The following is an 18,590-nucleotide window of genomic DNA, read 5'->3' on the forward strand; positions in this document are numbered from 1 at the left end:
CTCTGTTAAATACATAATTTCTAGACATCTTTTTCAGCTATTTTGCAGCTTCTTAGCAATCATTCAGAGCATTGCAGAAACCATTTTTGTAATTAATCATCCAACTTGAAATAACACTTCTGGCATTTTTAATAATTTAGATTTTTTTATAGAATGTCCGTGACCCTAAATTGTATATATATCGATGAAGATGGAGGGATGGATGGATGGCAGAACCCCGGAATCCAGAATGCATGCTATGAGCTAACTGTCATTCTCCATCGATACTTTAAGAATGCAGTTACTTTTGAGTGCCCTTGGTGCTGCACAGTGGAAAATGTGGCCCTCTCCCAATTTTTTTTGAGAAGAGCTGCCATCAAACTCAAAATGAGCTAATATTTTTTCTTCAATAAATAAAGGGCAGATTTTCTCAATTTAAACCTTAATTTTTTTTCCATTTTACACGGCATCCCAACATTTTTCAGAATTGGGGTTATACATGCTTATTGATACTGTGAATATAGGAAACAATCAAGCACAGGAGAATTACAACAGTAATTAAAAATGTTTAGTTTAGAATAACTTGGTTAGTAAACAGCATAAGTTGTTTAAATCCTCATAACATTGAAACTAATAGTCTCTTAGGATCTTCTCATACTGGCTGCAGATGACTTGACCATGTTTTGAATGTGAACTGAAATGTGGCGGCACTTCCATGTACATGAAAATATTGTATCATTCACCTGAAATAACTGCCACAGTTAACTTAGCAGAGTGAGTGAAAGCTTCGAGGATGGCAAGGCACAACCACGGAGCGAAAAGTACATTCAGCAGATACCAGCTGGGTGCCAAATGCGCTTGAACTCTCTGCATGCATGCATGATGCATGCACAGTCTTTTGCACTGGTTATGCATTTTTCAGAGCAATGCATCTACATTGCATGCATGTGCACCAGCTTCTCTCCTACTCACTACTAACCTTAAATGGACTTCGACACAGCTCTGTTTAAGCACTGACATTTAGGTTGGTCTTGTACGAAAAATAACTTTCATCTAGGGCTGTGCAATATGACCAAAATCTCATATCCCGATATAAGAATTCTATCGTCCGATAACGATATAAATCACAAAAATGTAAGATTTTCTGTAAATTCTGTGAATCTCGGGCAGCTCGTCTTGCGGAAAGTGTTTCCAGCTGCGCGTCATTTAGCTGGAGTCTAGTGTTTTAACCTATGCATGAACCATACATTTTTAGACATAAGTTGTAAAGGCCGCCGTTTTCTTTGTATTTATTACACGGCGTGCTGCGGGGAAAAGCCTGTTCTAACGTTTGAGTCTAAGGTTTATTTTTTAGCACCTGGCGGCTCTTTTTTAATTCTCATCCGTAGATAATCTGCTCTTTCACGTGATTCAGTTTATTTTGAAAAGTCTCAACAGGATCTTGAGCTTTATTGTGAAAGGTTTACGTGGAACATAAACAAGCGGACACGCGATGCTGTTACCGTCGTTGTTGCTAACCACAACGCATAAAAACAGGCTCTTGTCCGTCCGTAGTGTGGTTATATAAAATATAAGAGAAAGAGAGAACTTTAAGAAATTAATATAGCCACTACAGTGACCATCAAAACGATGAAAAAATATTGCTGTAAACAGTTTATTTTGCGACACCACGAAACAAACGATAGCGTAAAATGAAACGATAGACGTTTTTATATCGTCATCCGATATATCGAACAGCCCTACTTTCAGCAGTTATTTTGTGACAAAGCAGCCTTATGTCTTAGGCACTGACAGATTAGATGCCGTTGTTAGCATTGCTGTCAGATGATGTCAACTCATCTGCCTGTTAAAGTTAACATTGCATGCAGCGGGCAGGTTAGACACAGTAGACATCCGGAAGTGCAGTCATCCGGTTGTTCAGTCTGACGTCACTAGCCGTGTCTGGGTCTAAACTCCGCTGCAGGTCCATATATCAAACGATCACTATGGCATTACTGAGAGTTGAAAAACTGTCTAAAGTATTTCATCTTTAATAAAATGATCAGCCTTCTCCTCTACCAGGTGTAACAATTGAGTTTAACATCCAGGCATCCATGAAAACGGAATTTATGACATTTAACGGAGTTAGAAGTTAGCAGGGAGTTAGCTCGCTAGCTTCTATCTAAATACAATATAGCATGTCCTGACTGCGGGGTTTTGGAAACAAATTAAAACGTACAGCTCTGCTATCACTTCCAGCATAAATGAAGACAGAAAACTAAACAGCAGTGACGTTTGTAGGGTTACTGAAGTTGGGCTAGCTGGTATATAATGATGTGCTACGTGACCGCTAGCGACACAGCTATGTTAGCTATGTTTTTCCACTCGATAAAAGTTACCGTGAGTGTTCTCGGTGGTCAGGAACAAATGTAATCGCATGGCAGGATGCTGTAAAAGGACCAAACTTCAGCCAGGAGAACAACTGAGATAATCCATCCACAATACGAGGTTAGTCATTCATATACTGCTGCATGGGCTGGGCTGTAGTTACATCGTAAGGTTTTAAAAACTGAGCTTAAATAAATGATTAGCGGTAATAAAAGCCGAGGGAGGTCAACAGTGGTCGCTGACTGTTTTAGGAGCTTTTTGAGATCAAATAGAAGAAAATACATAACATTAAACATGTTAACAACACAAAAGCCATATTAAACGCAGACTACTTTAGACCCGGAAGTAGGATTCGTCGCGTCATCACTGAACAACCGGATAGATCTTAACCTTCTATGAAAGGATTTCCTGTGAGGGATAGTGGTAAGAGAGAAGGAGAAACCTAGATAAATTAAAATAAATTTTATTAACACTTTTCCCACTTTAACAGAATCAGTTTAAGTTTGCAAGTGAGAGGTTATCCCACTGCAAGTTTCATCAATCATGACTAAGAAATTTTGTATGCATCCACTAAGACAATTCAGAGATATGAGAGTAAGAGACAGGCATACAGTGAAGCGCCTCTCCATCTGCAATGCTTTCAATTCAGCAGCAATCCAATGCTGCACTGCTCGTGTGGTAATTACATCTTGCCTTGGGGCTAATATGAGGCAGAGGGTTAACGTGTTGTGAAGGCAGAGGGAAAATTTCTGCTGCGATTACACACCCACTCTTTGCTCTGAAACATGATTCTCTTCATCTGCTCTGATCAGACACAATGTGCTTATTGATACAATAATATTCAACCAGTTGGAGGGAGAAAAAGTCTCAACTCTCCTTTCTTATCAGCTCTCAGTTAGCTGTGGTGACTGATTTCCTCCAGGATACAAGCCATCATCTGAATCACAGGTGGTTTCACACTTACCTCCCAATCAAGAGAAAATGAAGAGATCACAACAACACTGACAAGATAATTATGTCCTGCCATTTCATTTTGCATGAGCTATATACAGTTCAATCACAGTGCAACTTATATGTATGCCACTAACACTCAAGGCTGTTTTGGGAGGCATCGTTGTTCCAGTATAGGGCTTGAACAGCACTGAGTAACAGCAAATAGTTCAAAGTGTTCATTATCTGAATACTCCCACTGCAGGATGAACTTTTCTTGATTCCTCTAACATTTATCATTGAAACTGAGTAAGTCCTTCCTTATCTTTGCATACTTTTATGACATTTTTGCTACTGCACTAAATGGGAAAACTTAATTTACCACAGTTATTGTTCCTAAGTTGTTAAAACATAACTTACATAGGTCATTTTAATAAAAAAAAACATGTTCCTCATAGACATAATGACATACTAAATCTAATAAGCCCGGCAGGAGAAGATTGTGTTTCCACATTACAGAAGAACTGCCCATAAAAATCCTTGCCCATAAAATGCCCACCACCGGTATTTCAGACCTGAGGGCTACAATATAGTCGAGGGCATAGTCTGTCAGTATCAGCGCCTATATCTCTAAGCTGCAATATTATAGTCATGAAAGCAGATCATCAGATGTACAGTGAAAAGGTAATTATAGAGGCTTATAATCAAACAAACAACAACCTTTATTTATCACATAGACAATTAAACAGGGTACAACATGTAGTGAAATTCTTGCGTCCGAGCTGCGGACAGGCTGCAGACATAGCCGCGCCATTCCAGGGCTTTGTTTTAAGCATGGGGGGTCTAGCCAGGACCGTTACTGGCTAGACCAGTAAGGGTGGTAAATGTGTGATGGTCACACATTTAACCCCTTTTCAGTGTAAAAGCAAAGCTGTATATTTCAGATTCATTTGATTTTCAGTTTGTCAGAGAGTGGCCAATTATCCATAGATCCATTGGGGCTTAAACAGATTATGAATTTGTTAGGAAATGTCATTAACATACGTTTCATTCCTATAGAACCTGTTTTACGTGTATATATACCTGTAAACACAACTGTGGAAAACTTGTCATATCACAAAATAAAGCTCTGCAGAGAAAAGCCAATTCATAATTTATTTATAATGTTTTCAGAGCTGATTTAACAAATGTGTTACCTTTATCCGCTTAAGGTTCCCCTGAGAAATGTTTTATTAAAAAGACAACCTGCAAAGGAAAATCTAAGTAGCATGTTTGGACACTGCTGACTTGAAGAATTACCTTCACAGCACTCTATGTTTGTCTGTTTAACAGTTACTGAGAGAAAAAAAACATATCTATATCTATATATATCTTATATCTCTTACCTGGTGTGTCCCCTGGTGGGTCTAGCTTTGGTGGTTTGACAGACTCCGTGTTGCTCATAGAGGACTTGGTGGTGCTCTTGGACTCTGTTGTGGTCACCACAGTGAACGTCCTTTGGGAGAGCCTGGTTGTAGTGCTAGTGGTTGTGGCCACTGTAGTAGTTGCAGCCCTGGTGGACGTTAAGTTTGGCTCCAATTTGCCATCCTCATCTATGCTATCAGTCCCCGTGGGTCCCCAGTCAATAAATCCAGCCACTGTTGTAGTCCGGCCCTCCTGAGACTTGTCATAGCTGTCCCATTTGAGCTGCCTCCTGGTTCTAATTAACAACCTCCCGCTTGATAAAGCAACTGGAGCTTTTGCTAATACAGCCAAAGGATCGCCCGTCTCTTTTTGAGAGTATCTCAGCCGGCAATTCTTGCACGCTGCTTGTCCTTTGTGTGCTGGCTTCCAATGCTTTTGACCTTTAACTTTTGGCACTATTCCTGCCCTGCTGTCTTGGGGCGGAGGAACAGGGCTGAGGAGCCGGTGGGCTAACGGGCTCACTGTTCTCCAGTGAAGCATGTTAGGCTTATCCCAGAGGGGCTGCAAGCGAGGCCGTGAGCGAGGCACCGGTTTAGGCGTGAGTTTGATCCCCAGACCTTGACTGAGAGGGCTGCACACAGAAAAGTCCAAGGTAAGGTGAGTCATGGCTAGCAGGATCCACACCCGATGCCCCACACAGCTGCCTGGCTTCAAAGCAGACGGACTGCAAAGAGAGAGTAAATGAGAGGCAGCGTTTTAGATTTAGCACTAAATGTTAAAAAAATACAAATCAAATTTTCTCCGTCTCCCATCCTACCAAGTTTTAGCTCTTTTGTCAAGATGCACAGCAGTAATTATCCCCTATTTACACACTTAGCAAAGCTTAACTCCAAGTTCTGGAAAACACACCCAATTACACTATGATAATAATTAGCCTCGCAAAGTGATTCTTCAATAACAACATAAAGGTCAGACGCAGGGTAAACGTTGCAGAACATGGGAAAGATTCTGGAGTTGCTCTTTTCACTCTCAACTGTAACAAGCAGGGAGGGCGAAGCTGCAGATTCACATCAACCCAGTGATGATAACGACAACACACAAGGTCAGTCCTCGTTTAACTGATCATCATCATCATTTTCAGCATTATCTCCTCCAAAACACAAAGTCATCTGATTCCCAAAAGGGAAATCTGGTCGTGCAGAGAAACATCTAAGAAGGTTTAGTGTAACAATAATGGGAATGCACAAGTGAGCTTCACATATAACAGGTCTGCTTCGGTGTGTACATGCTGTTATTTTCAGTCGTAGATTCCTTCGCTCCTCTCTGCTGCTTTGGGCACTGTGAACTCCCGCTGGGTCCTGCCTTAATATGCACCACTGTGCACTTTGACTCGCAGGTGTCTCCGTAGTTTGCGGCTGGATTATAAAATCGAATCACTGAAGTTTGACGTTGTATTTTAGCTTTGTTGAGGTTGAGTACTGCTTACAATATGATATCTAGTGATATTAACTTTTACTTACCTTGCCCTCTTATACAGAACAGTGAATTACTATGTCTGTCTTTTTACATGCTTTATTGTCTTTTCAAGACTTAAATGTTATTGCATTTTAGTTATATAATTTACCTTATTTTACTTGCTTTCTGTAAAATGTCCGTGAGAATATGTTAATGTTTTCACTGACTGTTGATGCCGATAACGCATGTGGAAAAAAATTACGTGAGGAATCAAGTTATGCTAGCTTTGTGGAGAAGTTAGCAGGTTACTTCCTAGTGCAGCCGCTCAATGCCCGGTGAACTCAAAAACCTACTTCTAGTCAGAGAGGAGAGGAGCTGGAGCAGACAGTTTAATACAAGGCAGCTTTTCTTTATCATTTGTTGTCAGAATGAACAGTGATCGCCTATCGAGGTGTCATGGCAGTCTTTTCATGACAACAAAAAATGAAGAGCCTTATTGTTTCACATTTGTGAACACTGCGGAAAAAGCCACGGTGACAAACTTGGGTGAAGTTAAATGAAGAAGTTATGAACAAGGGCGCAAATTAAAAGTGTGGATCACGGTGCAATATTTTCAGATGAGGCATGATGACTACATTGCAGAAGCTTCACTTATATCACATGTGCGTACATTTTTTTCATATTTTATGATGTCCAAAAATAGATTTTGTCCCTAAGTAAACTTCACCTCTAGACAACATTAACTGCATGGCAAGGTGACAGACAAGCTGGCTGTTCGGGCTTGAGCCCCATAGCAGACTGATTCTAGAGACAACCTTCAGGAGCCCCTGGGACAAAGCTACACATTGAATCCTAAGGGAGGAACCTCATTATGGGCAGCTTTCATCTCTGCTGTCCTTGGCCAATTTAAACCCATACGGAGGACTTTTGTGGAGAAGTAATGATGGGTGGGAAAGTTTGAACGGGTCTGTCAACAGTCAGAAGCAGCATTAGACATCTTTTGATCATATAATCATAAAGTCTCTATCATGTTTCTATTACAGTTGTCCAAATAATCAACACTCAGCTACTAATCGATACAAAAACTACTACCGGATTAGATACTCATTTGCAACAGTCTCAATACAGACAGTACCATCTTTGCCTCCTCCAGTTGACACACAACTTTACCTTAAGCCATTTAACTATTATGCGACAGCCACATTAGCCATGGGTTATTATTCAATTCAGTTCAATGTAATTCAATTTTATTTATCTAGCGCCAAATCACAACAACAGTAAGGTAATAATACATACAGAGAAAACCCCAACAATCATATGACCCCCTATGAGCAAGCACTTTGGTGACAGTGGGAAGGAAAAACTCCCTTTTAACTGGGAGAAACCTCCAGCAGAAGCAGGCTCAGGGAGGGGCGGCCATCTGCTGCGACAGGTTGGGGTGAGAGAAGATGTGTTTATAGGATAAAAGACATGCTGTGGAAGATGCGAGAGATCAATAACAAGTATGATTCAATGCAGAGAGGTCTATTAACACATGTTGAGTGAGAAAGGTGACTGAAAATGAAATACTCAGTGCATCACAGGAATCCCCCTGCAGCCTACACTTATTGCAGCATAACTAAAGGAGGATTTAGGGTCACCTGATCCAGCCCCAACTATATGCTTTAGCAAAAAGGAAAGTTTTAACCCTAATCTTAACAGTAGAGATAGTGTCTATCTCCTGAATCCAAAACCATTATCAAAACAGTGTCTAGCTAAATCCAATAATAACAAAGTGACATTAATGTGGGAGCTAGGCAGTGCTTGTTGAATAGTATAACACAGTTATTTATACTTTAAGTGTTAAGGTTCCCTTTAAGTCCCAGATCAAAGCAGAGAAAAGTCTACTAACAGCGTGACAGAAACAGTGGCAGCCTACCTCACCAACTGCATTTGATAAGCAATGAAAATAGGGTGCTAAGTCACCAGCAGAAAAAAAGAATGAACTGGGATGTAGATAAATACATTTGCACATAACAATATTGTTTTAATCTATTTCTGCCTAACTCTTAATTTTCTACCCACTGATGGAAAATGGTATTGAGTATTTGTCGAGTGTAAAGTTCTAGTATCATGATGACCCTACTAACTATACTACGGTGACATTTGATGAGACAAACTAAACTTTTTAAGGTTGTATCTACAATTGCTTTGATCATAAACAATGCTTCTTACAAGCACATGTACACAAATAGGACAAAATAAGTACAGCGTGCCAAGAGCCTTGCTAAATCATTTCTACTCACTAAGAATACCAATTTTTAAAAACAAATTAAATGTATATTTCACAGGCGACGGTACATATGTCAGTCCCCATACATTTAATCTCCGCCTGACCCTCTGCATAGATTGTTGCCTCGAATGTAAAAAACAAGAAGAGAAAATGTGGTTTTTGGATTTGAGCTATAAACAAGGTTCAAAGCGCTTCAGTGGCATAAAAACGTATTAAAAGATAAAACCGTTGCTGCCTGGCAGTAATATTATAACACTGCTTGTCACTTGAGGTGAGCTTCACACTTTTTGAACTTGTTCAATTATAATTCAAAGGTAATCCAGCATGCTAACTAGAGACCTTTACAATTATTATGTAGACAGGCTGCCCATGAAGAATGACAACAGGCTTTTATTATCACCAGCGTTCCATTTTTAAGGTGTGAGAGACCAGCCGACCACTAACTGATAAATAATTTAGAATGACATCTTAATTGAGCTGTAAATGGTGACTGATGTGGTCAGGAAAGAGCTGTGACAAGGTCATTTGATTTTTGACAGTTAAAAATATGGATAATAATTTGTCTTGTGAGTGTTTTGGCCTTGACCTCAGACTGAGACCTTGGCACCTGCTCAACCTGCACACTTCAGGTGAGTAAATTTTAACACTCCAATCCAAATTATGGCAATACATGATAAGGAAAATGGCTGTTAGGAATATTATTATTTTACAGCATGGAAAAATGCGGTGTAAACATTTTTTGACCATGTTTGTTTGCTGTACCTCAAACATGATCAGAACAATGTAAGCAAAAATAACCCTGAGGAGAGATGCCTACAAAAGGCAGCAGAGAGGACTTTTATGATCTCACTCACGCAAGTCTCTGATATGATTGAGTAAGATGGAAGTGTTGTTCTTTTTTGCCAGCGGTACATAAGTGAATAACAACCACAGACAACAAATACTGAGCTCATGCTGGGTATTGAACTTCATTCATTAGGGAGTGGTAGGTAACTTTTGTATGTTATTCATTGTCAACTGAACATTGAGAGCACAGATGCAAACATTATTCCTAAAATAAAAGGAACTTCTTTCTGTGCCTGCACCATCTTTAGTATCACAGCTGTGGCTCAGGCGCTAGAGCGGGTCATCTGCTAATCATTAGGCTGGCAGTTCGATCCTTAGCTCCTCCAGCCTGCATGTTTAAGTATTCTTGGATAAGATGCTAAACCCCGAGTTGTCCAGTAGGTTCGCTTAATCATTCTTAATTACTTTGAAAAAAGAGGAGAGCATTATGTATAAATGGACCAAAATGCTTTGAACCATAAGGAGGAGCACCTATAAGAAGTCAACTATAGGCTGATTAACTTCATTGTGGACTTCAAGGTTTATGTTTTATTAGCCTATTTTGACTAAACTGTCTGATCAATATTAAGAAGCAAAACCATAACTTTTTAAAAAAGTCACGGCCAGTGTTTTATATAAAGTAGCTATAATGAGAGATCTTTAAAAAATACTGTTATTACTGCTCTAAAATTTATCTAAAATTAAGCAGTGTTCATAAACTTGATTCACTAACATGCTGATGTATTTTCACTTGCCTTTCATTCACATACCTTCTACACCGTGAAGCAATGTTGGTGTTGAATTAGACAGAAAAGGAAAAAAAAGTTACAGCAAGAACAACACATGCTACAGATAAATTTCCTTCAACCGATGTTTTCTAAGAACAGCACTTGCATAATTTCAGAATTGCTAATACTCTTTGACATCCTGCATAATGAAAATATAATCTACAAGTATACCGCACAGATGGCGGAATAATTGCAGTTTTCACAGCATGAACATACCAGATTGCTTTCTGGTTGGATTGTGTGTCTGGTGTCCTATTTTATGAGCACATGCTCTATCATACTGTCAATGCTAACTTCAGAATATAGGTAAGCCTTGCCGATATGGCAGGAAATCCCTTTAGTAGAGCTTGTGACATCTAATGACTCACTAATGAGTTTCTCGGGCACCTTCTTACATGCAGTCTTTGCACAAGAAGGAGTATCTCATGCACATGTTTACTGGAGACTTGGTGAAGTTAACCGAAAGCCAATTTAAATGCATTATTCAGGCATCATTCAGTGACCCTACGGGATACTTTTTAGTCCTGAATCTCAGTATGCCAGCCCCATTTTTGAACCCAGACATACAGGGAATGAAATTGCTTTGTGAAGTTACGGACCAATCTGTTAATTAGCATGTCTGCTGGCCTGGAGGACTCAGGTTTGAAGGTCAGCGAAAGACTTGCTGGAATGATGATTTTAACCAAGACTTGACAGACAGCAGATGAAAGAGGTACCTTGGGATTCTGTTCGCAGACATATCAGGCAAAACAAAATTGCTGTGCATAGCACGTAGACACATTCCAGGAGTTTCTACCATTATATTACACATAAAGCACAATATGTTTTGTAAACAACATATTTGCTGCTATCCTTCACTGCTTCTTGTACCTTATCAATCCAGCAACCGTGGTTCTTGCTATATGTGTGGACTCTAATTACACTAAAATGCAAGAAATGGAAGGAACGTGTGTGTGTGTGTGTGTGTGTGTGTGTGTGTGTGTGTGTGTGTGTGTGTGTGTGTGTGTGTGTGTGTGTGTGTGTGTGTGTGTGTGTGTGTGTGTGTGTGCGCGTGCGTGTGTTTCAAGCCTCTATCATCCTTAACCAAACTCAAGTGATGTAGGATTTCAACAGAAACTCTGTGATGTAACAGTGTATGTAAGATGTGATATTTTGGAGCAATATATTTAGATTACCAAATATGAAAGAGCGCTGGAGGAAGGTTCACCAAGCTTGACTTCTCACTCTGCTCGTTGCCAGTTTAAGCTGTACTATATTCAGTAAATCTACTTCCAACTTATTCTGCAGCTTTTTACAAATGTCACAGTCGGGGGGGTGGTGTGTGTGAGTGAGTGTGTGTGTGTGTGGGGGGGTTATCTTTGACAGGCACACCAAATTAAACAGATGATCTATAAGCACAAAATCACAGTCAGCCACAAATATATTATTAGTAAACCATACATAAGCTTCCAATGTGCAAATGCCAAAAAGGTCATCCGAAATCTAACAACAAATGTCAAAGTGAAGACTTTGCCAGCAGAATTTCAGCACACAGCGTGACTGTCTCACTAACACTGGAACTAAAATGAATTTTTCGTTATTCTTTTCCGATTTTCTGTCACTTTCTTCTTCAAAAGCCAATGCAGTGCTGTTGCGCAAAACAGGAAAACATTACAGAGAGTAGAGCAGGGCGATATGGCCAAAAATATTTATCACGATATACATTTGAAAATTTGCGATAACGATATAACTGACGATATAATTGATGCGAGACAAAATACAACTCCACAACATTACTAGCGCAAAAAGACAACCTTCCATTAATTTTCACTTAAACAAGAAGCTGGTTTTTATGTACATTAAAGCTTTATAAAAATGTAACAGTGCAAATGCAAATTCCTTGCTGAAAGTTTAACCAAAAGGCATTTCCAGTAGAAATGGGCTGACATATTCTGAGCATAACCATATATAATATCCACTGAAGTTAAAAAGAGGTGCTTTGCAACATTAAACTGTAGTGTGCAGTACGTATTTTTTGGACCATAAGGCACATTGAGCTAAACAAAGCAGTTAGATAAATCAAACTTTATTAAACTCATTCTTCTTGCTTCCTCCACTTCTGTACCATTGATTCATTGATGTTGAATTCTCTGGCAGCTGCTCTATTCCCATGTTGTTGCAGTATATTAATGACTAGCCTTGTATTGTGGATGGATTATCTCAGTTGTTCTCCTGACTGACGTTTGGTCCGTTTACAGCATCCTGCCATGCGATTGCATTTGTCTCTAACCATGAGGAACCTTAGTGTTCATCCTCCAGCTTCACTGTTTATGTTATGCTAACATAGCTGTGTCGCTAGCGATCACGTAGCACATCATTATATACCAGCTAGCCCAACTTCAGTAACCCTACAAACGTCACTGCTGTTTAGTTTCCTGCCTTCATTTATGTTGGAAGTGATAGCAGAGCTGTACGTTTGAATTTTTTCAGAAATCTCTCAGTCAGAACATGCTATATCATGCTTAGGTAACTAGCGAAACTAGCGAGCTAACTTCCGCTAGCTTCCTGCTAACTTCTAACTCCGTTAAATGTAATAAATTTTGTTTTCATGGATGCCTGGAAGTTAAACTGAATTGTTACACCTGGTAAAGCAGCAATGCTGATCGTTTTATTAAAGATGAAAGAATTTAGACAGTTAACTCTCAGTGATGCTGCAGTGTTTGTTTGACCTGAAGTGTACTGAGTTTAGGACCCAGATTACTCCCAGATTTAAGAGCATCTTAGTCCGACAAATACAACAATAACGACGGCCGCTTGCATGTTCTGCAAAAAAATGTGCTTTGTTGTGTATCTGACGGACAAACACCAAACCAGTTCCACATCACTGAAGTTGCACCATTTTTACAAACCAATTCTGGTTCATCTGTTTCACTCAACAATCGGCCATGTGCGTATGAAAACAAAGGCACTGCGCATGCGCGTTTTACTCATATTCTATCGCGATATTTCATTTTCCTATCGTTGCCTAACATTATACCGGTATTACCGTGAACGGTATAATATGGCCCAGCCCTAACAGAGAGTAATCCATTGTGTACGGCACTTAATACCATTTACCTGTCCTTGAAACTGGAAACCTCGCTTAACCAACATAATACCATCAAAAGACCAAAATGAATGAAGAGTAGCCTTTGAAGTCTGTGAAAAAGATTCACGGCATAATCCTGAATCAAATGCTTAAGCAAAGGGTGTGAGCGGTTAATAAAAAAAGACCATTCATACGGGCCATTATGCCTCGCAGACACAGCGTCTGCATCCTATATGTCAGATTGTTGACATGAAAAGTGGACTACTGTGGTGTGTGCTTGACCACTGGTTTTCCCGCCTATTGTTTTTTACTCTTTCATGGTCTGTGAACTCAGGCAGAGCAGCGTTTGCGGATTCTTGCTTTCAGCAGCACAGAGACTATGGCACTCTAAAGTAATTACATTTCCTTTCCCCTTATACAAGCATATGTTATGTGGGCTTAGCCGAAGCATCATATAGAGATGCTTAAGCAGGTCTGTGTTAAACTGAATTTATGCAAATGTTAGATTTATCATGTTGTTTAAAACTCTGTTACACTCTCTGCACCAGTAGTCTACATTACCAACACTGAAAATGCTTCAAAGATCAGGAAATGGTGTAGTATATGTACCGTATATATGTATATACAGTGGCTTGCAAAAGTATTCGGCCCCCTTGAACTTTTCCACATTTTGTCACATTACAGCCACAAACATGAATCAATTTTATTGGAATTCCACGTGAAAGACCAACACAAAGTGGTGTACATGTGAGAAGTGGAACGAAAATCATACATGATTCCAAACATTTTTCACAAATAAATAACTGCAAAGTGGGGTGTGCGTAATTATTCAGCCCCCTGAGTCAATACTTTGTAGAACCACCTTTTGCTGCAATTGCAGCTGCCAGTCTTTTAGGGTCTGTCTCTACCAGCTTTGCCCATCTAGAGACTGAAGTCCTTGCCCATTCTTCTTTGCAAAACAGCTCCAGCTCAGTCAGATTAGATGGACAGCATTTGTGAACAGCAGTTTTCAGATCTTGCCACAGATTCTCGATTGGATTTAGATCTGGACTTTAACTGGGCCATTTTAACACATGGATGTGTTTTGTTTTAAACCATTCCATTGTTGCCCTGGCTTTATGTTTAGGGTCATTGTCCTGCTGGAAGGTGAACCTCCGCCCCAGTCTCAAGTCTTTTGCAGACTCCAAGAGGTTTTCTTCCAAGATTGCCCTGTATTTGGCTCCATCCATGTTCCCATCAACTCTGACCAGCTTCCCTGTCCCTGCTGAAGAGAAGCGCCCCAGAGCATGATGCTGCCACCACCATATTTGACAGTGGGGATGGTGTGTTCAGAGTGATGTGCAGTGTTAGTTTTCTGCCACACATAGCGTTTTGCATTTTGGCCAAAAAGTTCCACTTTGGTCTCATCTGACCAGAGCACCTTCTTCCACATGTTTGCTGTGTCCCCCACATGGCTTGTGGCAAACTGCAAACGGGACTTCTTATGGTTTTCTGTTAACAATGGCTTTCTTCTTGCCACTCTTCCATAAAGGCCAACTTTGTGCAGTGCACGACTAATAGTTGTCCTATGGACAGATTTCCCCACTTGAGCTGTAGATCTCTGCAGCTCGTCCAGAGTCACTATGGGCCTCTTGGCTGCATTTCTGATCAGCGCTCTCCTTGTTCGGCCTGTGAGTTTAGGTGGACGGCCTTGTCTGGGTAGGTTTACAGTTGTGCCAGACTCCTTCCATTTCTGAATGATTGCTTGAACAGTGCTCCGTGGGATGTTCAAGGCTTGGGAAATCTTTTTGTAGCCTAAACCTGCTTTAAATTTCTCAATAACTTTATCCCTGACCTGTCTGGTGTGTTCTTTAGACTTCATGGTGTTGTTGCTCCCAATATTCTCTTAGGCAACCTCTGAGGCCGTCACAGAGCAGCTGTATTTGTACTGAAATTAGATTACACACAGGTGCACTCTATTTAGTCATTAGCACTCATCAGGCATGTCTATGGGCAACTGACTGCACTCAGACCAAAGGGGACTGAATAATTACGCACACCCCACTTTGCAGTTATTTATTTGTAAAAAATGTTTGGAATCATGTATGATTTTCGTTCCACTTCTCACGTGTACACCACTTTGTGTTGGTCTTTCACGTGGAATTCCAATAAAATTGTTTCATGTTTGTGGCTGTAATGTGACAAAATGTGGAAAAGTTCAAGGGGGCCGAATACTTTTGCAAGCCACTGTATATATTAAAAACACTATAATTTTATTTTACTCACAGTCTGAATTCTCTGAGTGTCAGCTAGCTTAATTCTTTTGGTTTATAAACATCTCAGTCTAAAGTCACACTTTCAAATTCCTTTAATGGTCAAACAAAATAAAACATTAATAAAATAAAATATTTTCAAACATCAGGTTAGTTGCATATTTTGTTTTTTCCGTCGACTCACTTGAATTGGCACAAGACAAACTTTTCCCACTAAGAGGCGAGACCCTAGACTACCATGACCTGGATGAATGAGAACCTACAAAGGCACTAATAACCAACTCAGCTGATAAAAACAGTATAAACTGGGTGGAAAGCAAATCTGAAAGCTTAATAATTGAACTGGTACATTATTAAAATTTTAATAGACGTGTGCACATAATGAGGTCAATAAATACATAAATGATGGGAGGAGCTTGCATTTTTAGAGGTTTTTTAATAACATTAAACTGTAAGTCTGTCTGTGCATCATCATTATCTTCTTCATATTTGCAGTATTATTTTGTCAAATTCTTTTAAGGATTTCAATGCAATGCCAGATTTGCTGTATTAAATATGTCAAACGACCACAATCTAAATAAATAATCTAATCGTGACAGTCAGCATCGTGACGGTTTTTGGGCCGGTTACAACCACCATTTTATCCGAGTGAAGAGGAAACTCATCACATCCTTACGGCTTGCAACATGTCAAGCATCTTGAAAAAGGAGAGCAGTGCCCGGTGCCTGATGATTCTGCTCTTTCCCTAGAAAAGATCAAAGTAGTTGAGTGCTGTGTAGGCTATTATGCGCAGCAATTCTGCAAACCATTTGCCAGTGGGACACGGATAAGCAAAGAAACAAAGGGCAGGAAACAGCATCTGTGAATGAGGCCAACTTTAAAGGCTCTTCTGAAGCCTTTTTATAATGCTTCACAGAGCCTCGATGTTTTAGTAATCAGAAGAAGTCAAGCTTAACAGAGAGTGATAAAACAGTTAAGAATACATTAAAGTGATACTACACACAGACTATTTTAAAAAGTCTAAATTTAGAGGAAAATTTCTTCCCTATAGTGTACTTAAATTATCGTCATGAGAGTACAAGGGCCTAGTAAAGGATTATCTGACTCTTTGAACTCATCCTTTTCACCCTGTTAGACCCAGTAAAACAAAACTATTATCTCTGAAGCTAATCAGATATTGCCCCTAATTGTCTCTGCGCACTATCTCTGGCCCATTTCTTGGTTCATCATCACACTGTGATCACTTGTGCGAAGTAGGTCTTAATTAGAACTTGTTGGGAGTTTGCAGATCTGAGGCCTCAGCAGATGGGCTTCCCACCTGAGGGAGGTGAAAAAGGCATGCCTTCTTCAATCCCTTCAACCTGGATCCCCAGGCTGCCATCCATAGAAATTTGATCAGCATGGTCTTGACAGCCTTGCCACTGAGTACACCTAATTTTCTTGGCTGGCCATTGAAAGGTGCCTTATTGAAGGTGACTCCACCTCTGCTGAAAATCTGGGTGGAATGGCAGACGCTATATGCCAGACAAGATTTAGACTGAACCAGTGGTTTCCTTTCCTTTTTTATAATCTCTCAGTGGGGCTTTGCATGCCCTAGGAAAAGTGCTCCAATTCAGCCTTTTGTGAACAATCTCAAGAGTACAAAAAGTAACTGGTGTTATACAGGGTAGCACAAGCAATTTATAGAGTATTTACACGTTGAACTATGGTATTCATGTGTCTCCCACACACTTCTAAAAACAGCACCTGTAAATACACACACACACACACACATATATATATATACACTGGGGAAAAGGTTCACCAGCTACAGTTCAGAAAGTTTCACAATGCAGTGGGTGGTTTTCCCTGGTTGGACCAAGCAGGCGCAGCAAGCGGTTAAAATGAGACTATGAGCATAAACTGGAGGACAACATCTCAGCATCATACTTGTTTTTAACTAACTTGACTTTTCTTTTTTCATATTGTTCCCCGAGACAGAACCCTTTGGCTGGGCAGAGGGAGTCGGGGTAGTGGTGGAGGTTGTGTGTGCCTTTTTTTATTGGGTTCTTTAAAAAAACATAATAATAATGTTTGTAGAGAGCAGAAGCTGTAACAGAAAATCAATAAAGTATTCCTAATATAATAATACATGTACATACATACATACATACATACATACATACATACATACATCCTAATAATACATGTCTCAACTTTGTATATTTTTATATATTTTATTTATTGTTTACTCTATTTAATTTGTAAAATATGTGTACACACACACACACACACACACACACACACACACACACACACACGTAGAAAAATATTTAGTATACACATCCAGAAATGCATATACTATTATATATTGTGCATATATTTATTAGTTTCAGATGTAGCCATTCTTGTATTTTGCACAACTCTGTTGCTTGTGAAGCTCGCACACAAGAATTTCACTCACATGTGCTGTACCAATGTACCTGCACATGTGATGTGACAATAAAAGTGATTTGATTTGATTTGATTTGATATCGCTGAATAAGGTATTCAGTAGCATCAGCTCAAGGATTTTAGGGAGATTTTATTGCACTTAAGGTTGTGGTCATCTTCAGTAATCTCAAATTAGCAGAGTCCTACATACAGCTACAGTGAAACATGTAAACACTGCACAGAAATTTGGTAATAACATACAATAAGATATATTTTGAATCTTGTTAAGTCAGCAGCCTCCTCTGCTGACTTTCGCGACCACTGTATCTTGGTCAAAGACTGATTTTTGTACTTTTATTGCGCTTTCTGGTCTCCTGGGCCTCATTTTGATTACTCCCACCTGCCATTATCGAGACAACTGAAAGTAGATACAGTTGCAGGTAGTTAAATCTCAATCTGTGTGCTCTTCTTGAACATTGTCCCTTAGATGCCTCAGCATGGTACAGAAGAACTACACACTGGCAGTTTGACCCTTGGGGACATATATAATAGTAAAGTATCTGATGAATACTGAAGTTGAGCTGTACATAAACAGCAAACTATAGGATACGCCACACCTTCAAGTTTTCAGTTTGTAACAGAATTTCGTATTTGATAGTATTTATCAAGATGATATCCATCCGTTTTCTTCCATGAACCTGAGTGGTGTGGCTGGAGACTATCCCAGTTGTCATAGGGTACATCCTGAACAGGTCACCGATCTACTGCAGCGCTATCATAAAGCCAATCACACACCTTCACATCATGCCAGCTAAGAATCACCAATTAATGTAACATGC

General features: G+C 39.7%; 1 protein-coding gene across 1 annotated transcript in view; it reads right to left on the reverse strand.

Annotated features, from left to right (window-relative positions):
* The window catches only part of ajap1 (adherens junctions associated protein 1), a 55,492-nt gene that overhangs the window by 16,903 nt on the left and 19,999 nt on the right, over positions 1-18,590 (reverse strand). The window contains exon 3 of the mRNA XM_080900062.1: positions 4,662-5,404. Within this exon, the coding sequence (XP_080756188.1) occupies positions 4,662-5,404 (743 nt within the window). The remainder of the gene's footprint in view (positions 1-4,661; positions 5,405-18,590) is intronic.

The sequence above is a fragment of the Rhamphochromis sp. 'chilingali' genome (assembly GCF_963969265.1).
Source record: "Rhamphochromis sp. 'chilingali' genome assembly, chromosome: 12".
NCBI lineage: Eukaryota > Metazoa > Chordata > Actinopteri > Cichliformes > Cichlidae > Rhamphochromis > Rhamphochromis sp. 'chilingali'.